General features: G+C 43.9%; 1 protein-coding gene across 1 annotated transcript in view; it reads right to left on the bottom strand.

Annotated features, from left to right (window-relative positions):
• Positions 1–25,266, bottom strand: part of NOD2 (nucleotide binding oligomerization domain containing 2) — a 57,026-nt gene extending 31,760 nt beyond the window's left edge. Inside the window, exons 1-3 of the mRNA XM_004704679.4 lie at positions 25,156–25,266; positions 20,661–21,127; positions 4,664–4,769 (exon numbers count right to left, since the gene is read on the bottom strand). Of these exons, the coding sequence (XP_004704736.1) occupies positions 4,664–4,769; positions 20,661–21,119 (565 nt within the window). The 5' untranslated portion in view covers positions 21,120–21,127; positions 25,156–25,266. The remainder of the gene's footprint in view (positions 1–4,663; positions 4,770–20,660; positions 21,128–25,155) is intronic.
• Positions 25,267–26,000: the final 734 nt, after the last annotated feature.

Genomic DNA, 26,000 nt, shown 5'->3' with positions numbered 1-26,000 from the left:
TGCCTCACTCGTGATTTCCATTTCACACCGCATGGGACAAATCATGGTAATTTTGAGCAAACTGCGCATTTCTTTTATTACAGAAGATCACTGTTTTTTACTTACCAAGAATACATACCCATACATTGCTATCGAATTGATTCTGACTCTAAAACCCTATAAGACAAAGAAGAACCACCCCTCAAGGGTTTCCCATGCTGTGATCTTTCCAGAAGCAGACTGCCACAGCTTTCTCCCACAACACCATCCTTCTGATAGGTCAACAACCCATCGGCCTAACCACTGTGCCACCAGGACTCCTTAAGACTATTTCTTTTTAAAAGCCCAAACCCACTGCTATGGAGTCTATTCCAGCTCATAGCAACGCTGGGAAACAGGGTAGAACTGTGCTTTAGTGTTTTCGAGACTGTCGATCTGTACCAGAACAGTCTCTTCTTGCTCCTCAGTCAGAATATATAGAAGGGGACTGGGAGGGGTGGGCAGAAATTAAAAGCTTCTGAAAGCTGCACAAGGATACGTCTACCCTCACTAGTGTTATTCTGTGGCTCTTGAGTTAAGCAAATCTCCAACCAAATTGTCAACTGTGAACACCTCTGCCTGCTTTTCATAGAAAGAACCCTATTGTTTCTGTGGGACACGTTTTCAGGAAGCGAGGTAGGGCTCTATTAGCCACTAAGAAAGTAGGCTCCGGCATGCTCAGCACTGCCTAGATGGCACAATTGTCTGCAGGAAAAGAGAGAGATGGTGGGTAGAGTGGTGTAACCAAGAAAAAGCTGACCTTAAAGCAATCACTAAGGGTGTTCCAAGTCTCTGACATCCATAAGACCTTTGCAGGTAGCTCTGTCTAAATAAGACAGGCTGGATGAACAATCTGGAGGAGAAAACAATGAGACTGACAGTTCCAGGGGGACATGGGAGAGGGGGCGGTGGGGGGAAAGGTAGTGGTGTTAACAAACCCAGGGACAAATCGGTGGTGAGAAGAGTGTAAGAGGCCTGGTGGGGCAAGATCAAGGGTAATGTTACCAAGAGGAATTACTGAAACCCAAATGAAGACTGAGCATGATAGTGGGAAAGAGGAAAGTCAAAGGAAATAAAGGAAAGAGCTAGGAGGCAAAGGGCATTTCTAGAGGTCTAAATAAAGTCATATACATATGTAAATATATTTATATATGAGGATGGAGAAATCGATCTATGTGCATATATTTATAGGTTTAGTATTACGGTAGCAGATGGACATTGGGCCTCCACTCAAGTACTCCTTCAATGCAAGAATACTTTGTTCTATTAAATTGGCATTCCATGACGTTCACCTTCCCGACACGATTGCTTAAGACAAAGAGGGTACATTAGCAAATGTGGTGAAGAAAGCTGATGGTGCCAGGCTATCAAAAGTTATAGCGTCTGGGGTCTTAAAGGCTTGAAGGTAAACAAGCGGCCATCTAGCTCGGAAGCAGCAAAGCCCATATGGAAGAAGCACACCAGTCTCTGTGACCACAAGGTGTCGAAGTGATGAGGAATCAGGCATCAAAGAACAGAAAACCATATCATTGTGAATGAGGGGGAGTGTGGGGTGGGGACCCAAAGCCTATCTGTAGGCAACTGGACATCCCCTTACGGAAGGGTCACGGGGAGGAGATGAGCCAGTCAGGGTACAGTGTGGCAACGATGAAACTCAACTTTCCTCTAGTTCCTAAATGCTTCTTCCCCACGCACTATCATGATCCCAATTCTACCTTACAAACCTGGCTAGACCAGAGGATGTACACTGGTACAGATAGGAACTGGAAACACAGGGAATCCAGGGCGGATGATCCCTTCAGGACCAGCGGTGTGAGTGGCGATACTGGGAGGGTGGGATAGAGAGGGGGAACCGATTATAAAGATCTACATATAACCTCCTCCCTAGGGGAAGGACAACAGAAAAGTGGGTGAAGTGAGACATCGGACAGTGTAAGATATGACAAAATAATAATAATTTATGAGTTATGAAGGGTTCATGTGGGAGAGGAGAGCAGGGAAGAAGGGGGGGGGGAATAAGGAGCTGATGTCAGGGTCTTAAGTGGAGAGCAAATGTTTTGAGAATGATGATGGTAACGAATGTACATACAATTGATGTATATGTGGATTCTGATAAGAGTTGTATGGGCCCCCAATAAAATGATTAAAAATAAATAAAATCCTGTGGAGAACAGTGCTACTCTGGTATACATGCAGTCATCATCAATAGCAATGGCCACTGGTTTCTGTTTCTGTCAAGTGCTTTCAGCAGTGTCCAACTGTGGAATGGGGCCAAACTGCAAGCCCAAACTCACTGCCATCAAATAGATTCTGATTCGTCGTCACCCTACAGGACAGGGTAGAACGGTCCCTATTGGTTTCTGGGAGTGTAGCTCTCCACAGGAAGAGAAGGCCCTGTCCTTCTCTGCAAAGTGGATGTTGGTTTCAAACCGCCTCTCTTGTCATGCGCAGCCCTGCCCTCATCCTACTGTGCCAAATGTGGGCACCCTCAAACGGCTGCAAAGGTCAAAGAAACAGACTCTCCTGTAACATCTCCAGAAAGGGGCACATTCCTGTCTATGCTTGGACTTGAGCCCCGTGAGATCCGGGTTGAATTTCTAATCTACAGAAGTGTAAGGACAAATTTCTATACTGACGTCCCCACATTTCTGGTAATTTGCTATGGCAGCAAGATGGAACTAAGACTGTGGGAGATGCATTGAGAGAATACAGGTGATCCGATTATAAAAGTTAAGTGATCCCTGGAGGTCTCACTGCAATCAATATGATGCCAGCTCACAGGGACCCAATAGAACAGGATAGAACTGCCCTGTGGGTTTCCAAAACTGTAACTGTTTATGGGAGTAGAAAGCCCTGTACTCCTCTCAAAGAGTAGCTCGTGGTTTCAAACTGCAGACCTGGTGGATCACAGCCCAACACCCTAGCACCCCGAATTAACAGATAATATATTTCTGTAAGAATTGTATTATGCTACCCAGTTTGCTTTCCAACCCTGAGAAACCAAGAAACATGGATTTCCCAAATAAATCGCCAGCTACATTTCTCTTAGGAGGAAGAAAAACAGGTAATGAATGTCTGGCAATGCTGGGACCACACACCCAATAGCATAATCGTCAGTGGCCAAGGTGTTCTAGTTTGCCGCATCCTCACCCATTTGCCCTTCCTGCTAGACCACTGGATGAGACCTCAAAGATCATCTGAATCTTCACTCGGACCCAGAGGTGGAAAGGGACTTGCAAAAGTTAGACAAAGTGGTGGCAGGGAGCTAGCAGAGCCTGGCTCCTCCCCTCAGTCAGACTCTAGTCATGGATGCCACCCATAGCTGAAAACCACCCAGGGAAGCCCCTGGCCAAACATTCAAGAAGGAAGCACTCCTAAAGGAGCTGGACCTGAGGCCCAGCATTGGATGGGCAAAGGGCTGGCAAGGTGCCTAGGCAGATGACTCACCCAAGATTGCCTGATCCTGACTCCACTTCCCCATCCTCCTCATGCAATACTTTCCAGCAAGACTACTCATGATCAGGGTGTGTCAAAAGGGCTGTGACTTTTTGTTTTTGTTATCATCTTGATACCAACCAATGTGAACAAACCACTTTCGGTGTCAGACTTCAGTTCCTTTTTCAGAAAATGGGGAAGCAATGGGCCAGCGTCCCAGGGTGGTAGGACCTCCGGGCATTACAAGTCTTAGCACCCAACCAAGCACTGAGCTGAACCCACCTGGTCCATGTGTCCTCAATGTAAAGGCTGCTAGTTGTCCTTGCACTGACTCTGACACATGATGATCACGTGTGTTTCAGAGTGGAACTGTACTCGCTCGGTTTTCAGTAACGGATCTCAAAGAAGTGTCTTGCCAGGCTCCTCGTCTGAGCAGCCTCAGTACACTGGAATGGTCAACCTCACGGTTATCAACCAGGAACATGAACTGTTTGCACCACCTATGGACTCCCAACGTACAGACTGCCAAGTGATTTTCACAGATGACTCGAAGACTAGCTAAGTTGCATTTATAGAATCATAAAAAGGAGATGCCTTGCACTTGTGCTTCGTTTTTGGGATCCCAGCGCTGATGACTACTGCTGCTTTCAATGCTCTCTGGTTCTGTCAGGAGAACTGGATAGAGACCACAAAGTATCTTCCTCTCTGGTGCCTGTACAAGATCCTAATGAGCTCAGTGAGACCAGTAGTTGGCCTTTAATACCTTGTGGCACCAATTATCATATTGTAGTGTGGAAAGAAATAAAAGTAAACTTAAAAACCCTACCCAGCCCTTTTCTGTTGAATTTATTCTGACTCAAGGTGATACCATGTGTTACCGACTAGAACAGCTTCTCTACAGGGTTTTCATGGTTGTAACCTTTGCAGGAGCAAAGTAGGAAGTCTTTCTTCTGGAGTGCCTCTGGGCGGTTTTGAACTAGCAGCCTTTTGATTAGTAGTAAATTGCTTGTGATACCCAAGAATGTAGCGAACAGTTAGTGCTTTACCACTTTAATCCTCCTGAGAGGCCAAGGAGACAGGTGGTGTCTACAAAGTGAGGACACTGGGACACAGCCAGGCTAGTGCAGCCAGAGAAAGTGATTTTCACCAGCACAGGTCTCACTCTGAGAGCTTCCCCTTCTTTTCCAATAAACTGATCCTACACACACACCGTTGAAAGGTGGGGCTGATGAGACAGGTAATTCCCGAACATGTTGTAGAAGGAAGGCAGCCAATCCATTTTTCTTCACCGTGGCAAGATCCAGCAGCCTTCTTGCCTGTGGAAAAATCAAACGTTACCATGTTTACAAAAAGCTGCTGAAAAGGCCTGGGCAGGTTATTTTACTAGTTACTACAACTATACACACACTGCTCTTCCATAAAAATAAAATGACAGGAAGCAATCAAATCCTAATATAAATGTAGAGAAGGTAACACCTAATTGGATGGTGGCTTGAACACACACATTCATTCAATTCAAACAGTACATTTGAGAGAGAGAGAAAAATCCCACAAAGCGACAAGGATAGAGAAATTAGGAGAAGTGATTTAGTTTCATTTAGTTGCCTAGCTTGATTGAAATGTCATCTCTGCTATGACTCGTAAGTGTGTACATACCGCTTGGACTTCTTCTTGAACCCTAGACTCGCTAACTCCATGCTTCATAAACCTCTTGGACTTAATACATGTAAACCGGAACTCCTAATCTCCCCCATGGACACAGCAAACCCACAGTCTTCCTCGCCTTTGCTAATTTCCAGTTAATCAGCTCCAATTTTTAGAATAGCCCTTGAGGCCTGTCCCCTTAACCCATCACCGAATCCTATTTTTCCACAAATCAAGGGGTTTCCACAACAACATTGCCCAACAGAAATACTAATACAGTATAAGGCAAATGCAAGTTACATGAATAATGTTGAATCTTCTAATAGCCAAAAAAGTCCACCCTGGTGACCCAATGTTTATGAGAAAAAGTGCACTCTAACGCATCTTCAATGTCTGATTTTTAAAAATTCCATCACCAGGCATGTCTTCCAAAGTTCCTTTAGGTGGATTTAAACCTCTAACCTATAGGATACCAACTTAGTAGATTAACTTTTTACCATCCATGGACTCAAATTTGTCTGATAGCTGCCTTAAAAAAATAAAATAAAACAACCAAGAAGGAAAACAGAGAAAGCAACAGTCTAGACCCCATATTGGCATACCACGCCTGGAGGACGAGCTCCCTGCATGGAGTTGCTAAAGCACAGAGAAGACAGTAAGGCCAAAACAGCTAAAGACATGTTGTCCCCGCACTGGTGCATACCACTATGGACAATATTGGGGACACAAGGCAGAGAGTTAGTCCAGGCTGAACACCCCGCAATGGGGTGAACCAAGAAGGGGACATAATAGGCCAGCAACAGGAACAAAGCAAAGCCACAAAGCCCCTGAAGAATCCCAAAAACAGACTTCAGGCTAGGAGTGGCAGCTCCCGAATTCCCCCAGGACCACTGAGGAGGCAGTCATAATGGTCAGCGGGCAGACCTAGATTTATGTATTTTTTTAAATCAATCTTTTGTTTTCTTTTTGTTCGGTCCCTGTTAGTGTTGGGTTGCCTACTTATACTTACATGGGCATGGGAATCAAGCTACTGGGGCAGAAGGAGGCAGGGGAAGAAAGCGGCGAGCAAGCAACACCATAGACAGAGGAACAACTAGGGGATTAAAATCAACAACGAGGAGGACACAGAGATCCTGGAGTGTTGGAGCAACAGCAGTCTGGCTGAGAGGACTTACTAAGAGGCGGAAGAAGGGTCAGCATGAAAGTAGGGCCGGAGAAATGATCTGTAAAAGAAAACAGAGCAATGAACTAGGAAGCAAAGCTATAGACAGAGGCATAAGCATAGATATGTACATATACATAGACATATGACAATACATAAAAATAGAAGTCTTGGCCTATATACATATATTTATATGGCAATGTACTGAGGTAGTGGATGGACTTTGGGCCTCTGCTCATGACTTCTCTCAATGCAAGAACACTTTGTTCTAACAACCTGGCATTCTGTGATGCTCACCCTCCTAGCACAATCACTGAAGACAAAATGGGTACATAAGCAAATGTGGTGAAGAAAGCAGATGGTCCCCAGCTATCAAAAGATATAGCATCTGGGGTCTTAAAAGTTTGAAGTTAAACAAACAGCCATCGAGCAGAGAAGCAACAAGCCGACATGGAAGGAGCACACCAGTCTGTGTGATCATGACGTGTCACCGGGACCAGGTGACACGTCATCAGAAGACATCAGAAGACCCATAACAAACAAACAACCATATTGTTGAGAATGAGGGTAGCTGGAGCAGAGACCTAAAGCCCATCTGTGGACAATGGGACATTCCCTCACAGAAGGGTCACAGGGAAGGGATGACAATCAGGGTGCAGTAAATCACCAATGAAACACAAAATACTCCTCTGGTTCCTTGAGGATTTCTCAACCCCCCACTATCATGACCCCAGTGCTGCCTTTCACTGACCAAAGCATGTGCACAGGTACAGGTAAGAGATAAGAGCTCAGGACACACAGAATCCAGGAACAGGAATGGGAGTAGTGATAGCAGACGGTTATGGGGAAGGTGGAGAAAGGAGGGGAGGAAGGGGGAACCAAACATGATGATACACACACACACACACACACACACATACAGGGACGAATAACAGAAACTGTGGGTGAAGGGAGACAGTGGTCGGTGTAAGATATGAAAATAGTAATTTATAATTTATCAAGGGCTCATGAGAAGGGGTGGGATGAAGCTGATACCAAGGGCTCAAAAGAAAATAAATGTCTAGAAAATAATGGCAACATATGTATAAATAGGCTTAAAACAATTGGTGTATGGATTGTTATAAGAGCTGTTAACAACCCCCAATAAAATGATCTTTGAATTTAAAAACAAAAAAGTGGGAGCAAACTAAGAGGAAAGAAGAAAGAGCGAAAGAGAGAGTGGAGCACATCCTGGCCCACCAAGCCCTGAGGACGATGTTCCCACTCAGAGCAGCCAAAGCGCAGAGAGGACCCTTATGCTGGCCCATCAGGAAACACAGCATCCCCTCACTGACCCACAGCACTACAAGGGACAGCACTGGAGACACAGTGCAGGAATTGTGCCTGGTCTGACCCCCAAACACTGGGGCAAACCTGAAAGGAGCACATCAGAGCAGCAAGAGTAGCAAGGCAATGAAGTCCCTGAGGAACCCCAAAAATAAACTTCGGGGGCAGGGTTTTGCACCTCATCAGACTCAATCAGAAAACACTCACAAGGGTCAACAGACAGACCTAGAACTATTTATAGGCTTTCTTTTGGGGGGGCCATGTCTATCTATATAAGATAGTCAGGATACACAATCCCGAGGAGAAAACATACCTATGGTTCTGGGGAGACATGGGAGAGGAGGAGGTGGGGAAAAAGGTGGGGGGAGCCAACAAACCCAGGGACAAGGGAACAAGTGATCTAAAATCGATGGCAAGGAGGGCGTAGAATGCTTGGTGGGGTTTGATCAAGGGCAATGTAGCCAAAAGGAATTACTGAGAGCCGAATGAATGTCAAACATGATAGTGGGGCAGGAGGAAAGTAAAAGGAAATAGAGGAAAGAACTAGGAGGCAAAGGACATTTATAGAGGTATAAATATAGGCATGTACATATGTACGTACATCCCTTCAACTAACTCAGAAGAAAGTGTGTTTTTTTAAAATACATAAAAAAGTATGTATTATAATTATGTATTAAAATGGATTTATTTAACAGCGCATATCCCAAATATTACCAGCTCCCTTTATAATCAACATAAAGGAATGAATGAGATCATTTAAAACACTCTCATACAAGTGTTTGACATTTAGCATTTACAGAATCTCAGTGTAGACTAGCCTTGCTTCATGTGCTCAGTAGCCATACTTGATGCACAGTGATACAGTCCCACCTCTTCTCATTCTTCAGCCTGGTCCAAGCCACCATCACAGCTCATCTGGAAAACTGCAAACAAAAGTCATTTAATGGGTCTCTCTGCTTCTGTGCCTGTAGCCACAGTCTACTCTCAACACCGCAGGCAGAACTGGGGCTTTAAACATGAAAAATCAGATCACGTCTCTCTTCTGGTACAAACATTCCAACTGCTCTTCTCTTTCTTAGAACAAAAGGCCGAGTCCACAGTAACAGCGAGGGACCAAAGCAGACTCAGATGCCTGACTGTTCTGTGAGTGACCATCTGGACCCCCGTTACTTCCCTAACCTCACCTCTTGCTCCGGTTCCCTTTGCCCATGTATCAAGTATGCAGGCCTCCTTGTCTCCACAATAAACCAGCCACCTCTGGGCCTTTGCCATAGCTGTCCCCTCTGCCTGTAACTTTCTTCCTTCACCTCCCCTCTGTCTTCGCTTACACTTCACTTTTGTGAGGTATAAAAGTGGACTCCCTGACCACGCCATTAAAAGCGGCAGTAAATCATTTGCAAACCCCTCAGCCAAATTGTAACTCCCAGACTCCACTCTATGTATTTTCTAGAACACTGATTGCATTCTAATACACCGCAACGTGCTTCCTTTTGCTTATTGTGTATCTCCCCCACTGGCATATCAGCATCTCCTGGGCAGGGCTGTTGTGTTCACTGCGGTATCCCTAGCACCTAGCTGAGGGATTTGCTGGACAAATGAGTGAATGCTAAATGACTTAGGAGACCCCAGAAAGGAGAGAAGGTCAGAACGGCTTATGAACAAGCGCTCTCGGTTCCCTCCCCTACTCCATTTCTGTCCCCACCCCCTACTCTGAGTGACTGACAATTGCTGTTGGCTCATCACAGCAAAAATCTGGAGATTTATATTCTACAACAGATAAAATAGACTGGGAAACACTGGGCACAATTAAGAAGGTAGGTGTCATCTCCAAAGCAGAGGGTTTAAATTAGGGGTCCTCAAACTTTTTAAACAGGGGGCCAGTTCACTGTCCCTCAGACCCGTTGGAGGGCCGGACTCTAGTTTAAAAAAAAACTATGAACAAATTCCTATGCACTCTGCACATATCTTATTTTGAAGTAAAAAAATGGGGCAAAAACACCTGGCGGGCCGGATAAATGTCCGCGGTGGGCCGCATGTGGCCCGCGGGCCGTAGTTTGAGGACCCCTGGTTTAAATGCTGAAAGTAAGCATTCAACTGCGTGACCGTTGCTGAAGACTCATTCATCAAAAGGAGTGCTGGTTACTGAGTGTCTTCACTATCATCATCACCACTGGGTTTTTTTCATCCACAAATTCCAGAACCCTGGCCTTCAGGCCATGACACCAAAGCAGGAGGTTTATGGAACCTATACTGGGAACTCAACCAACAAAGAGACCTTCTTCCTCTCATTACCATACGGCCGGGTAGAACTGCAATTTTTGCGTTCCGAGACAACCAATCCTTATGGTAGCAGAAACCTCTTTTCTCCTTGAAGTGGTTGGTGGGTTAGAATTGCTGACCTTGCTGTTAGCATCCCACAGCATCACACGCTAGGCCACCAGATCTTCATCTAAAGATAGAGATTCTGCTATTTTCCAAGCTGTCTACATGCCTGGTAGACCAGTTTCACATGCAGGCTTTCCAATCGGTTTTAAAATGTTCTCCTTCAGTCACATATCACACGAAGACTACCAAAGATGATTTCATATCCGAAGAACTCACCTACTGTAGAAGACAGCCAACAAGCATGCAGGAGAAAAGGGGAAGACTTATGCCCGAACAAAATAAGTTCACAAACCTAGTAACCTACCAGTATAATCCTTAACGAAGAGAATATTACAACTAAAACAAGAATTATATTATAATAAAGGCACATTTCCAATAAAAAACCTGGTAACAAAAATTTTAAACACAATAAACAAAAACCCCCAAACAAAATTCACTGCCAACAAGTCAATTCTGATTCTTAGCCATCCTAGAAGACAGGGTAGAACAGTCCCCATGGATTTCTGAGACTCTAACTCTTAGCGGAAGTAAAGAACCTCTGCTTTGTCTCTCAGAGCAGTTAGTGGCTTTAAACTGCTGACCCAGCCGTTAGTAGACCAACGTGTTACCCACTAGACCATCAAGGCTCCTTAAAAAAACCACAATAAAAAACCCAAACTCACTGCCATTAAGACAATGCTGATTAACAGCAACCCTTTTGTGGGTGTCTGAGACTGTAATTGTTTCCAGGAGTAGAAAACCCAATCTTTCTCCTGTGGAGCTGCTGGTGGTTTCTAACTGCCGATCATGAGGATCACAGCCCAATTCATAACCACTATACCACCAGGGTTTCTAAAAAAAGGAAAGGAAAGGAAGAAAGAAAGAAAAACCACGATAGAAGGACATAAATATAAAGTAGTGAATACCATTGAGAAAGTACAGTGAAAAGATACCAAGATGGAAAATAGGAGAGAAATCTAAGAAAATTAGATCAGCATAGAAATTCTATTACTATACAAATAATAGTTCCGCAAAGAGAGAAAGTAGAGAGGAAGAAACCTTCCATAAACTCTTTAAGAAAAATGTCTCAGAACGTAAAGGTATGGTGCCTGGTACAAAAGAAGAGACACGAAGGCACACAATTGCAAAATATAAGAACATTGGAGACTAAAATAGATTTTTACAAGCTTTCAAAGAGTTATTAAATGGTTATATACTTCTAAGCAGCAATCTTGGAGGAGAAAGATAATGAAGTAATGCTATCAACATTACGAGTGCAAAGAAGTCCACCCTAGAACTCTGTAACCAGCCACTGTACTGACTGTGTGAGCCACAGGAGAACTCAGAAATGTTTAGTTGCCTGCACTCACTGTGAAAAATGTATTGAAGAATACATTCTACCAAAACAGGGGAGGGGGGGATAAAAAAGAGAGAGGGAAAGTATTCAGGGAAAATCTTGAGAGGTTTATCTCCGCATCACTGGTTCTTGATCCCACTGTTGTTCTTTCACAATGTTGTCCAGTTCTAATAGTTCGGTGTTTGCCTTTTGTATTTCTTTTTTGAAGTTGTATTAGTTTTAACTTTTCACTCATTTTGTCAGAATATTCCTTCAGACATTCCTGAGTTATTGCATTTTGGCTTTTGTTTCTTCTTTATCTCTATCTAATTTTCCCTCCAGTCCCTTCAGTAACTGGAGGCTATCGCTGTAATCTCCCTCATGGGAGGATCCACTGTCTTTTCCTTCCCCAGGAGCTCGGCCAGGCCTGTATCTGTGTGAGCTAAAGTTTCCTCCTGTTTCCACAAGTGTGCAGAGATCAGTTGCTGTTTCCAACACATAGTTATTATTCATTTGTCTTTTATATTTGACTTTGAATACAGAATTATCCCAACATACCTGTTGCGGAACCAGGGTCATCAAGGGTGGCCAGGCAATCTGGCATCAGCCTAGCATCAACAGGGGCCAAAGCTGGCTAACAACTGTGGGCTCGGTCAAAATCCTTGTCTTGAGGCTGGTTCCCAAGTTGCCAGGGGGTCTACCTGATAATTATTATCAAACCAGCATTGTTGAGGGAGAGAAGCAACTAATTAGCATAGTGTTCACCAAAACAATCTCCTGTGGGGCAAGTATGTCAGTGTTGGGCCCAATTACTTTTGGGGCATGGTCTTGTGGGCAGCCAGGTGTTAGCACTTTTGAGTCCTGGGTTCAAGGAAAAACCCTTACTCACTACTGAGCCAACCGTCTCCCATAATACATGCAGTTGATTTTGCCCCCAAGCAGAGGATAGTCCACTTGGATGCCCCAAGCGGAGGATGCTCAGTCCTCCCAATGCCCAGGGAAAACTTGGCTACAACCCCAAAAGGTCCAACCAAGATGCTGGGAGCCAGTCCATCGAAGACTCAAGCCTCCCCAGTCCAGCCACTGTGCAATGCGCAAGCTAGGATCCTCCCATTCTTGGGGTTCAGAAGCCCGGGTATCCTTTCCACTTTTCTCCAGTTATGTATCCTTTCCACTTCTCTCCAGTTATGCTGGGGAGCCGAGTTGATCCGTTTGTACCTACACTATGTCTTGCTTGGGCCGACCAGAATCCACAGGGATTTTTTGCCGGGACTCTTTTTGTCAGTTCCTCCCACTATTGTTTGCTTTTCAGAGGGAAGTCTGGAACTTAGACTGTTACCATTTTTCCACAACGTCAAAAACGGTTCTTGAGAGAGGGATGCAGAGCAGCCCCCACTACTCAGGCATGTTGCTTCTCTCCTAAACGGCCGTCCTTGGACTTGGCAGCCAAGCAGTAACTGTCCTGTCACCAAGGTTTGTGTCTGTTATATTTTTCACAGTGTAGCCATGTAAAAGCCAAATCTCTTGACACTTCTATAAACATTCTTTTCTGCCTCATTCATCCTCATCCAATAGTCTAAAAATGCAATTTGGGGGCATACAGACCCAATAATAGTATAAACCATGGTCAGGAAGTCATAGATTGGGTTACTTGTAACTCGGGAATCAGGAAATAAACAAACGAAACGGCACTTGTTCAGGGGTAATTTGTGGACAGATATGGGAGGTGAAATTCCTTACAGCCAAGTCTGCCATCCAGGAGCGAGGCAGAGGGCTATACAGGGCTGCTAACCATGAGCTAGTCTCACAGTGGGCAGGGCCATTGCCCATGAACACCTGGGCCATGAAGTGCTAGACCCATGAGAAAACAGGTTACAGGATGGTGCAATGCCTGGATCCATAAGTCTTCAACTCCTGAGTTGCCTCTCAGGCCTCCGGTGGACTTAGTCACCCCAATGAGGGATGTTCTGGGGTGGAAAAAAGTGTATTTTTCCTGCACTAGAGGATGTGGTTTGCAGAGGGAGGGGGAAAATTCTGCCAAGAGAAGGTCTTCTTTAGATATATGAGGGTAGGTTGGTGAGGGTGCACTGCTGGGAACCAAATCTCCATGTCAACAAGCCTCAAGACAAAAGCTTAACAGGAAAAAAAAAAACCAACCCCTGAAATTGAAGTCAACAACATGTGAAAAATATTTATGAGTTGTAGGCAAAAACACATAGCATATGCATCAATTGCATAAAAATAATCCAATAAAATACACTATTACTGTTTTTTCAGAGTTAAACAAAATACTCTTTATAAATTTGTTCTAAAGAAAGTCAAAGGATAAGTAACAAAAAGTCAAGCTAATGGTTACCTCTAGCAGCCACAGTTGAAGAACAGCCCTAGTGCTGGTGGAACACTGGTTAAGTAAGCGCTTGTTGGTGAACCAAAAGGTTAACTCTTGGAACCTACCAGCAGTTCCCTGGGAGAAACGACAAGGCAATCTGCTCTTGTAAAGATGGTAGCCTAGGAAGCCCTATGGAGCAGTTCTAGTCTGTCACAGAGGATTGGGAGGAGTCAAAACTCACTCACTAGCTCATAGCAACTGGTACTGGCTCTTTCTTTCTTTTTTAAAAATCATTTTATTGGGGCTCATACAACTCTTATCACAATCCACACATATATCAATTGTATGAAGCACACTTAGACATTCATTGCCCTCATTATTCTCAAAACTCTCGCTTTCCACTTGGGCTCCTGGAATCAGGAGCTATTTCTTAACCTGGGGAATTGGAGCATGTTTAAGCTGTATATGGGCGGTTTATAACACTCTCCATAGGCATGGTAGATTTTTTGATACTAAACAAAATGTTTAGGTTAATACTGTGATTAAGCCATGCACTTTAGAATTCAGTTTGATACCTTGGCCCTATCAACTATAGCAGTCACATGAGACAGACAGCTGATAAACTGCCTGGTGTTATCAACCTCAGTGTTCTTAATAACTTTTATGTTCAGCTGACTAAGTTTACCACTTTATGTCAGAGAGGGACAATCACAGCTTTTGATTTAAAAGAGGAACAAATTCAAATGCTAGCTGGATAATGTCCTAGATATGTGATTTGGGCAATTTCTTCATTGGTAGGTGAAGATAACGATATTTACCTGGGAAGCTGCTATGTGGCTTAACTGAGCAAATACATGTAAAGGACTGAACACAGTTCCTGACAGAGGCAGGTACTCATTCAATAATGGATGAATAATTGATGACAATGGTAGGTATTATTTTAGGATTTAACTCATGAATCTGCATCTTGTTTCATTCCACATCTATTTTAGTTGGGGTTAATCAGTTTATGACAACCATCTTTTTATAGGAAACTAGATTTGGGGGATGTTTTGGCTGAATATACAAGTGCTACTCACAGAGTCACTGAATCATACAGTCAGTCATCAAAGGACAGCTACCAAATGAGAGAATCAGAGTGGAAGAGCTCAAAGGAAATCCGAAAAGAGCCGGATTCTAAAACAGTGCTTCCCAAAGTGGGCGATTCTGCTTCCTGGCGATGCTGGAATGACCCTGAGGACCGCAAAAGCAAGTACCAATACGTTATCCTGGATTATGGGCTATAGTATGCATTTTTTTTAATTGCCAGGAAGATACTGAATAATTTATTATTTCTGAAAAGGGGACAATAGGCCAAATAAGGTTCAGAACCTATGTTCTGAATTTTGATCCTTTGGGGAGTCTCTCAAAAACCAAATCCACTGCCACTCAGCCAATTACAAATAATAATGACTGTGACAGTTACATCTTCTGGTAACAATTTGGGACTTGAGAGGGTTAAGAGTGAAGGGGTGGAGTCTAGTCTGTCAATCAGGCCATAGCCAATGAGGCCTCTGTGTGGGCATGACCTTCTCCTAAGGATTCTGGAGTAAATCTCTCTCTCTCTTTCTCTCTCAGCTCACTCCTTCGAGACATTTCTGAGAAGCTACCCTGAGGCAGTCAGAGTTTCAGAGCTGAAGGAACCACATGGAGACCCCTGCCAGTGCTGAGATATTTACAATGCCACTGGATCCACAAGACTTCCAGCCTACTGGCTGTGATCTTTCTGCATTTGGCATGATTGCATGTGTTTCGTGAGGACTCCTGAAGAGTACTTTATAGATTGGTATTGGACATATGGGCTAATATTGGACTTAGGGACTTACTCTGAACTGGGCTGAGATGTTTTCTCAATATTCCATTGCTCTTGTATATAAAGCTCTTTCTTATACACATGAGTCTCCCTGAATTTGTTTCTCTAGTCTACCCAGACTAACACAATGACTCTAAAGGGCAGACTGCAACGGCCCCATACAGTTACCAAGGCTGTAACCCTTATAGACGAATATTGACACATCTTTTTCCTGGTGATTTCCAATCACTGACCTTTCGGTTAGCAGCTAAGCACCCACCACACCACCAGGGCTTCCTCTGGAAAGATCAGCCCCTACAATCCTCACATTTCTTGTTCTTCATCCTTTCTATTCTCAGCTCAGTCCCAGTCTCTGCTTCTACCATCTACCTAGACTTTTCTGACGTTAGAGTCCACGTTGTTTAAAATCTGGTCTTTCTTCTAATATAATTATTTAAGGCTATAAATTTCCCTCTACAAACTGCTGTAGCTGCATCCCATACATTTTGATAGATTATATTATCATTATTGTTTACCTGTTGTCATCACGTCCATTCTGACTTATAGTATACCAGCTCCATAGGATTTACAGGGCTATATATACACAGAAGTAAGAGGTCACTGGTGTGTTGTTCAAAGTACCAACTTTTCAGTTATGAATTTATCTTGTCTACACTTTTATCTACTGTATCACCAAGGTTCCTCGTTAATGATTAATTTGAATAATTAAGAAATCATTAGGATTACTATAATTATTTCTTCATTGTTTGTTATTTGGTGATGTCCAGTCAGTAACAACAAATACAACTCATGCAACAGATTGAAACACCACCAAATCCTGCACCATAGCTCAAGTATTGCTAGGTTCTTAGTTAATTGCTGCAGCCCCTGTGTCAATCTACCTTGTTGAGGCTTTTCCTCTTTTTCTCTGTTAGTCTACTTGACCACCTGTAATATTAGGAGGGCTAGACCCTCCTAATAACATGTTCAAGGTATGTGAAATGAAGAATTCTCACTACGAAACAGTCTGACTGTATATTTTCCAAGACAGATTTGTCCATTCTTCTGGAAATTCATGGTATATTCAATATCTTCACATACATCTTAACTCAGAAATATTACTTACATTGTTCTACCTTTCACATGACTATGAGGATAATGAAAATACCTGGGCTTTGATTGGATAACCTTAGTCCTCAAAGTGACATTTTGGTGTTTTTAATGACAGAATGATTTTGAAGCAGATTCTCCCAATGCAATACATTGTTTGACTTACTAATGCTTCCATGAGCAATGATTATGTATCCAAGGAAAAAGAAATCCTTGGTTTCAAAATTTTGTTTATCTCATTTTTTCTCTCATCTATTTAAATGCTTACTCTATTGATTCCCTGATTCCCTCGTGCCCCAGAGATATATGCTACCTTTATTATGACCAGATCACGCAGCTGCGCACTTGATCACTAGCCAAAATGCTGTAACTTCCCCGTTCCATGCCTGCAATAGATCCAAAGACAGCAAAGTAGGGACCCTTACTAACACCTCTCCTGTCATCCTCTCAGAGCCAGGCTTGAGGAAGTGGTAGTCAAGCTTTAATGTTAAGTTTCATGTCCACTATTTCCACTATCACCCTAATGGCACAGAGGTTATAAATGAAAAGTTGGCAATTTGAACACACCCAAAGGCTCCACAGGAAGAAGACTGGAAATCTGTTCCATAACAGTTATAATTTATAAAAGTCCTATGATGCAGATCTATTCTGTCGTATGAAGTACATGTGAGTTGAAAGTCTTGATGATGGCACTTAACACTTAACATGTAACAACACTTAACAACAACAATTAACAGGGATCATCCTCTATCTAATCAACTACCTTGATCCAGGTTTAAGACAGCCTGGGAGATAGATTGAGTTATCCTACCAGTTTTAATCTAATATTATCTAGACTTGCTGGAACATCTAATGTATTTTTAGAAATTAGACCAAAAAAAGGAAGTAATCCAATTCAACCCATATTACCATTGCACTCTCATTCCAATTCATTAATTTATTCAGTCAAGAACGAATGTACTCAATCTACAACTATTTATTGTATACTTTGTGCAAGGCACTCTGAACACATACCACAAAAAGTTTTAAGAAGGAGCCTGGTGTTATAGAGTCAAAAGACTCTTCTCGAATGAATCAATAATGAATGAGTCATGGCTCAAGATCTAGCGCCAGCCCTCCCTCTAACTACTGGGACCTTACCCAACCATTTCTCTGGGCCTCCATTTCCTGTAAAGGGAATGTTAATTCCTGTTTTATCTGAATCACAAGAGGCCTGAGAGACACCGATGTAAAATGTGTTTGGATGAAAATACATAAAACCAAGAGTCTGAAAGCATCCAACACCAGAGTCTGCTCTGCATCCTCATTTCATGAGTAGCGACAGGGGTCGTAAAAGCGTCTAAGTGAGCACCTACAGAGCGGCTCCTGGTCGTCCCCTCCATCCAGAGGAAAGAAGAATGAGGACAATGAAAAGGCACGTGGAAACAGTCCAACAGATTAATACTGGACCATGCATTCAGGTGTCTTCACTACCCCGAGGCCAGAAAATGAGATATTACCCGGCTGCCAACTGCTCTTAAACAGATCACGTTAGCAGGTCCTGGATGTAGTGGGAGAAGAATGTGGAACAGAATTTAAAATCGGCAAAAAGACCACACTTACGGGTATGATAGGGGCTGGTAGGAACCACTCCAAGCCCGGCCTTCAAGAGCATGGCTGTTACCCTTCCAGTCTGAAACTAGAATTAGAATAATCAAGCCTTTAAGACCAAAAGGACCGTCTTTACCCAAGGGCGAAGTTCAGAGGATTAAGAAATAGGGAGACATCGAAACAGGAAACATAAGGAGGAAGTGGAATAAGTGATGGTACAAGGAGGGTATTGCAATGCATGAGCTGAATCAGAAGGTGTATGAATTGTTTAATGTGAAACCATGATCGGCTCTGTAAATCTTCACTTAACTCACAATAAGTTAAAAAAAGGTGGCATCCCACTGACACTTCTCTGCTCCTGTGTTCTGTTGTGTTACTGTATTTTCAAGGGTGGTTTTATCCCAACACTGAATGTCAAGCGCTGATAAATTTCACACCAGAAACCCCATGTCAACATTTAAGCTATATAAGTACATTGTATGTCCTATTCATTATAAAATATTGATTTAACACAGGGGTCCTCAAACTTTTTAAACAGGCGGCCAGTTCACTGTCCCTCAGACCCGGCGGAGGGTCGGACTATAGTTTAAAAAAAAAACCTATGAACCAATTCCTATGCACACCGCACATATCTTACTTAGAAGTAAAAAAAACCAAATGGGGCAAAAACACCTGGCGGGCCGGATAAATGTTACTGGCGGGCCACATGTGGCCCACAGGCCGTAGTTTGAGGATGCCTGATTTAACATAATGAAAGGAGATAATTCTTTGAGTGGCTAATTTAGAACAGGCAGAAATAAGAATGCACAAGTATAGAATGTCACTCATAACAGAAATAATAGCAGCCACTCTAATGAATACCTGTTATGTGCCCTGAACCATAAACCCTTGCCTTCTAGCCAAAAGCCCCCCAGCAGCTTTGCAAGGGAAAGACCTGTCAATCTACTAACGTCAATATTACAGCTAAAAAAAACAACCCTATAAGGCACTTTCTACTCTGTCCTATAGGGTCTCTGTGATAGTTGTTTTGCATCAACTTGGCTGAGTCATATTGTCAGAAGATTGGCAGTTAAGACCTAATGATTCACAATGATGTGATCTAACACAATGTAATCACTCCCGTAAAGAATCTGCTCTGAGCAGGCAGTCAGTTAGATGAGTAGACTGATGCAACACTCTTACTCATATCATAGCCCTCTAATGAGTTCAATGAAAGTAAGTTACTTTTGATGTGTATCTGCTTCCAATATAAGTGAAGGCTGTGGAAAAGCTTGCTTACTTTTTATTGGGTCTGGACCCTGCATCTAGCTTATTAATCTCCAGTTCTTTGGACTTGATTCAGTGACCTGCCATATTGCCTGTCAATCAGTCATCAGTGCCTGCTATCTGACCTGATGACCTTGGGTTTATTTGCCTCTGTGGCCACAAGCCTGTAATCCAAAGATCCTGCAGATTTGGATTCATCAAATTCCACAGCTATGTAAGTCAGGCAAAGCCTCCAACCCAACATCTGACTAGAACTTGCCTAGTCTTGGAATTTACTTGCTTCTACCATAGTGTGAGTAATTTTCTTTATATAAATTCACACACGCACAGATAAGCCTCACTCATTTTGTTTCTCCAGAGAACCCATCCTAAGACAGTTATTATGAGACAGACTGGCTTGATGGCACACAAAAGCAATTATATGTCCTACCAACCATCTGTCAGTTTGTTGTATTGTGATAACTTGCAAGTACCTGTGATGCTGAAAGCTATTCTACCCAGATTTAGATACTCCTAGAGTTACACATGGTGAAAGATTCCAATGGAATATCTAGATTAGATAGACTAGGAAAGACTTTACAAATCTATTTCCAAAAATCAGTCAATGAAAGAAAACCTTATTGATCACAATAAAACATTAGCCAACTAACTTGTTTGCTTTGTATCTGTCACCAGGAGGAATTAATTATTGGAGAAGGACATCAAGTTTGGTGAAGAGAGACCAACATAAGTCTACAAGATCCTTTGTAAAATGGATCGATGTAATAGATACAATTATGAGCTCAAAAATACCAGGACTGTGAGGATGGTGCAGGACCAGGCAGCATTTCATTCTGTGTGCTTAGGATCACCATGAACTGGAGTCAACGCGATGGCAGCTCAAATAAGAACTCCAGTCCTATTCCTGACAGGACTGGCTCAGAGAGCATTCCCAAGAATCTTACAGACTGGGTGCTATATGTCTCTATTTGTTATTGTATAAACGTGGAAAATGAGGCAGGAGAGATTAAGGATAGAAAGATTATGCAGCGTCCTACAAACTCCCATCATTCTGGTTCCTGAATCACTCCACAACACCTCGCAAAGAAAGGGGTGTGCTGTCCATAAACTCCAATCTGCCTCTCTACTTTTTCAGGGGAAATCTCTGGCTCCTGTTATCCAATAGCGCTGACACCTTAAGACTTATTAGTCTGGGTGACTAAGACCCTTCTCCTGTTAATTCTTTGTAACCCTCATGAATCAGCCTTACCCTCTGGGATGATGTGAAGATTGGCAGCCTGATCCCATCACATTCATACTGGCTGATGAAGCCCTGCTCCTGCACGCGGTCCAGGACACTTTCCACGTGACTGTAGAGTCTCCTGACGATAATTGGCCGGTGGGTCTGTAGATCACGGACTGGGCAAGGTGATTGTGGGTCCCAGAGTCCATTCAACTCAAAGGAATGGTTATCATTTTTGGTCTCTTGAACAGCCGCAATGAGCTTCTCACAACTCCAATGTCCCTTATTCCACACTGTGTCCAAGAGGTGTCTGGCCAAGTGGGAGAGGGGCTTTCCCAGAAGGCTGAGACTCTCATAGTCCTCCCAGGAGAGGACTTCCCAGGAGAGTAGCCAGTCCAGGATGCACTCGAAGCACTCCAGGGATCCCGAGACCAGCATGCTCACCAGCTGGCTCCTCCGTGCCTGGAAACCCTCCTGGGTACACATTTCACAACCTGAGGAGAAAAGTACAGTCAACACAGGACTTCTTCAGATCTAGGCAGGGTGGAGCCTCAGACCAGGTAATGTCCAGCCTCTTTCAAAACCAGGCAGGGTCCACCTTCAGACACCATCCAATTCACCCTTCTATTACTGTACAATGTGCAAACTGTGGTCCCGAGAGGGCCAGAGATTAGGTCAAACCCCATAGAGTTTGAAGTAGTCAGGAATTAAATTAAGAACCCCCCTAGTCCTATTTGTGCTTGATCCACAGCTTGAATAGTTTAAAAAGGCATCCTTGTGCTAGTGCAGCAGTATCTCCCAAGGGCTCAGGGAATTGATTCTCTTTGATGCAGGGTAAGAGCGGCTCCACTTTAGTCTGATTCAAGTCACAGCAATTCCCTCCACTAAGTAAATACCACATGCTGGGCATCATTCTAAGTGCTTTCCTGTGGTAATTAACATAACCCTCCCGATCACTCTGAGTTAGGTGCAAAGAAAATAACCCATAATATTAATTTTGAGTCAATTCCAAGTCATGGGGATCCCATGTATTAAAGTATAAAGCAAAGTTCCTTAAGATTTTCAATGTCTGTAATCTATGGAAGCACATGGCCAGGCATTTTCTTCTGTGGCACAGCTGGGTGAGTTTGAACCAACAACCTTTGGGTTAGTAGTAGAGAACAATCCATAGTTGTAACCCAGGACCTCCCTCCTCTCACTCACCACCACACAAGACACATGGCTCCTGCCCTGCTATTGGCAGAGACTTGCTCTCAGCTCAGCCCAGCCTCTGGATCATGGGACTTTGAGAGGGAAGTGATCTTCAGGAGCTTTAAGCCCTGGGTAGTAGACCAAATCTCCCAGGGGTCCAGGGTGTTGCACCCAGAGAAATGAAAGTGAAAGGGTGTGACTCAAGAGGAAGGCCAGCTTCTTTTTATAAATCAGGGGCTTTCTGAGACACTCCAGGCCTCCATGGAAGAAGCGGGAAGATGCCAAATGGCTTGGGGATTTTGCCTCGTCCTAGAAATTGTTTGCATGTCTCCCTTCCTGCTTGGCCCAAGGTGGAGCCTGGGTCTTAATTATCCTGCTATCTCTGAGGCTGGCATACGGCTGGGCCCAGCCAACCCCCTTAGAGGGGAGGGTCGGGGAAGGGGTAGAACACTCTGTGTCCTTCCTTACATGCTGGTGTTGCTTAAGGAAAAGGAAAATCTCCAGCTCAGAAGGTTGCCAACACACAGGCTGGAGGACTGGCACGGGGTTGATGAGGAAACTGAAGCAGTGAAGTTAACTGTGTGTCTGGCAGCTTGAGAGAGATGGTTTCCCCATTGTAGAGGCCACTGTAAGTCAGGACTTAAAGAAGCTGTTTGTTTTTTTGTTTTTAAGTAGTTTTCTTTATATAGTATTCATATACCATACACTTCCATAGTTAAATCGCTTTTTAAAAGAGCTGTACGTACATACATTACCACAATCAGTTCTATAGCTCTCTCCCCACTCCAGCATTGTATGTTCCCCAAATCCTCTCACCCTCCCCACACCCCCAATGCCCCTGATAAACCATTGCATCAGTTATTTTCTCTATGCATCTACCCCTTCTGAGCTTCACAAACTTGGAAAACCAACAGAAACAATGAAGCAAAACAAAATGAAACAGCAAGAAGAAAATAATAAAAATAAAGAGTCAGAAAGAAAAGACCACCATCAATAGTTAAACGGCCAGAGAAGAAATTTCTGTCATGGAACAAGTGAGAAATACTGGAGCCCTGAGCAAATTCGGGTTAGGTCAAGGGGGAGGTCACTGACCAAGTATCATACCATGGTTCAACCCACCATCATCAAGTTTAGAATAATCTCGGGCTGATAGTGAAGCTACTCAAGTCCTTCCTGTCCCTAGAGGGATCTGCCAGAGGCTTAATCTAGAGATGGATTTGGGGCTCTCACTGTTCTCCATAGACGTCTACAAATTGAGTGTTCACAATTTAAGCTGTGCTGCTTTCCCTTCAGCATATTTGGATTTTGTTATCAATCATCTTTGGATCACACAAGCTGGTGTGCTTCTTCCATGTGGACTTAGTTGATGGCTCACTTAGATGGTTGCTTGTTTGAATACAAGCCTTTAAGACCCCAGACACTATTCCAGTAGATTGCTGGGCACCATTTGCTCTCTTCACCACACTTTGTAGTAGCACCTTTATCCACAGTGATCTCTTCACAAAGGTGAGTAGTGAGCAGGGCTGTGTTATAAGAACTAACTTCTTGGGTTGGGGCTAGAATTAGGTGGAAGCCCAGAATCCATTTGCTCATTTATGGGCTATGAACAACTTTGGTTTACTTTGGCGAACGCATTATGACAAAACAATAAAAAAGAAACCAAAGTGACCAATGGTTACTACGGGTGAAGGAGGAAGAGTTGTTGCTTAGGGGCACTGTGCTTATGTTAATGGTGGTGGAGTAATTCAGAAATGGATATCAATAATGATTGTACAACACAAAGAATATAGCCAGTGGCACTGAATTATACATGTGGAAGTTGTTGAATTGGAGGATATTTTGTTGTGTATATTTTTGTCACAATGAAAAAAAATTACATGAATAACATTAAGTACAAAGAAGAAAAAAAGTTCCAGAATTGATTGTGGGAATAATTGTACAACTCTTTGATATGATTGAATTATTGAATTGCATGACATGTGAAGTTCCAACAACTGTTAAAAAAAAAAGAGCTTTTCCTGCTCAAGCAAGCTTCCTCCCTAGGCCTCCTGGCAAGCAGAGGAGCCAAGGGAGTGGGTGTGGGGAGGGAAGGTAGAGCTCTGGCTCGGTGCAGAGGTTCTCTCAGCCAAGGATGTGAAACAGTTCTGCATCCCATCCTCCGCCCCCGCCCCACCACCACCCTGCTTATCTCCTGGGAAAGACGGACACCCACGCTCCCTCCAGCTCAGGGTCTGAGGCATATGTGCGTAACACGTTCATATCTCACCCAGGTGATTCCTTCTCTTTCTAGGCTCCAGAGAGCCCAACCTACTTACTCCTCACTACCACCTATCAATCTCGGTGCACCAGTATGGCTATCCTGCATTGAGCAGGCCTGGATCTATCCTTGGATCTCATCTCCAGGGGAAGCCCTGAAAGGATCAGCTGGAAGCTGGAGCTTCCAATCTCACCCAGGTGATTCCTTCTCTTTCTAGGCTCCAGAGAGCCCAACCTACTTACTCCTCACTACCACCTATCAATCTCGGTGCACCAGTATGGCTATCCTGCATTGAGCAGGCCTGGATCTATCCTTGGATCTCATCTCCAGGGGAAGCCCTGAAAGGATCAGCTGGAAGCTGGAGCTTCCAACCAGCCATCCAGGCTCAGGTAATTCTCAACAGCTCTGGCGCTAAGCCTTGTGCATCCATCAAAGCCCTCACTAAGAAACCAGCCATACCAGCAGATGTGCTTCCCCATGAGACACACACCAAGAGTAAGCAGTGACCCTTACCAAACACACTAACAATTGACCAAGGCTCTAGCCACAACACACCTAAGCTAGTAATGTGAGCGCTCTGTCAGAGACTGGAAGGAGAGGCCGGCCCCAACAGAAGCCATGACAGTCTGTCCTCCTACAGCAGCTAGAAAGTCCCACCATTGCCAAAACCTTCTTTGAAAGCATCAGACCAGGGAGAATCCCTGAGAGCCAACTCAGTCAATGCCCCAGCTCCAAACAGGTATTGTCTTGTTTTATCTTGAACCAGCAGGGAAAATGACCCTGGCCTTGGTGTAATCCTCGCTAACCAACTTAGAATGTTCTTCTGAATGTCTAGTTTCTCTTACTTCGGTTAGATTGTGGGAGAAAACATGGTCCCCCGCTACTTATTTCATAAAAGCTGCCGCTGATATCCTGACTTTGCCCTTTATCTTCCTCTCACCATAAATACATCAGTCTGTGTTCATTGCTTCCCGCCCCCCTCCCCATCTACTCAGTGACTACAATTTTGAGGAGTCATTATTCCTTCTCCCTGCAGGAAAGTGACCAGGGGCCACAGAGCAGATTCCAACTCACCGCAATTCCTTGTGCGGGATGACAGAGCAGAACTACACGCCACTGGGTTTCCACTGTTACAGTCGTTTGAGAGCAGAACCACAGGTCTTTCTTCTGAGGCACCTCTAGGTGGGTTTGCAATGCTCACCTTTTAGCCAAGCACTGAACCACTTTTGCTGCACTCAGAGAAAGTGAGGCTTGTCCAAAGAGAAGGCGAGGACACTCACTTGCTGAAACAAAGCCAGATGGAGGGAATCAGTCTATGGATTCAATCTTGTCTCCACGCTCAGTCCTAGTCTGGACATCTCCTTCCTTCCACAGATGTGAGTTTCTCTGAGCCACTTACTTTTCTTTAGCGCGGAAATACCAACCCTCTGCAGACAGACTAGGAAGGAGGGCCAAGAAAGCCTGAGTTCTGACCTGGGCTGGCTCTCATTTGGGGCCTCACCTCCCTGCCCTCTCACCATCTCCAGTCACCTTCCATTCTCCACCCTTTACACCAGCTTCTATCTTAGCAACGCTTCTTACATGGAGGGTCTCCCTGTGCAGTCACACAACTAAATGTGGAGGTCAAGAAGTGGTTTGAAATGGGAAAAGGCTTCTGAGTGCTCAACAATCAAAAATAAATAAATATTTTTCCCCAAAAACCTTTTCACTGGGAGCTAATAGAGATGTCATGTCAATCCATAGTTCAATCACATTAAGCAGTATTGTACAAATGCTACCACGATCAGGTTTAAAAAATTATCTTTCTTCTTGACGTCCTCTCCCCTTTACCTACCACCCTCTCCCACTGTCACATACCACCACCACCACCACCACCCACCACGCCATACTACCACCACCACCATCACCACCACCACCAC

Source organism: Echinops telfairi, unplaced genomic scaffold (assembly GCF_000313985.2).
Source record: "Echinops telfairi isolate 266 unplaced genomic scaffold, ASM31398v2 ScPeMD7_2291;HRSCAF=2852, whole genome shotgun sequence".
Lineage (NCBI taxonomy): Eukaryota > Metazoa > Chordata > Mammalia > Afrosoricida > Tenrecidae > Echinops > Echinops telfairi.
Note: the sequence above shows the minus strand (reverse complement) of the source record. Positions and strands in the feature narration are given on the sequence as shown.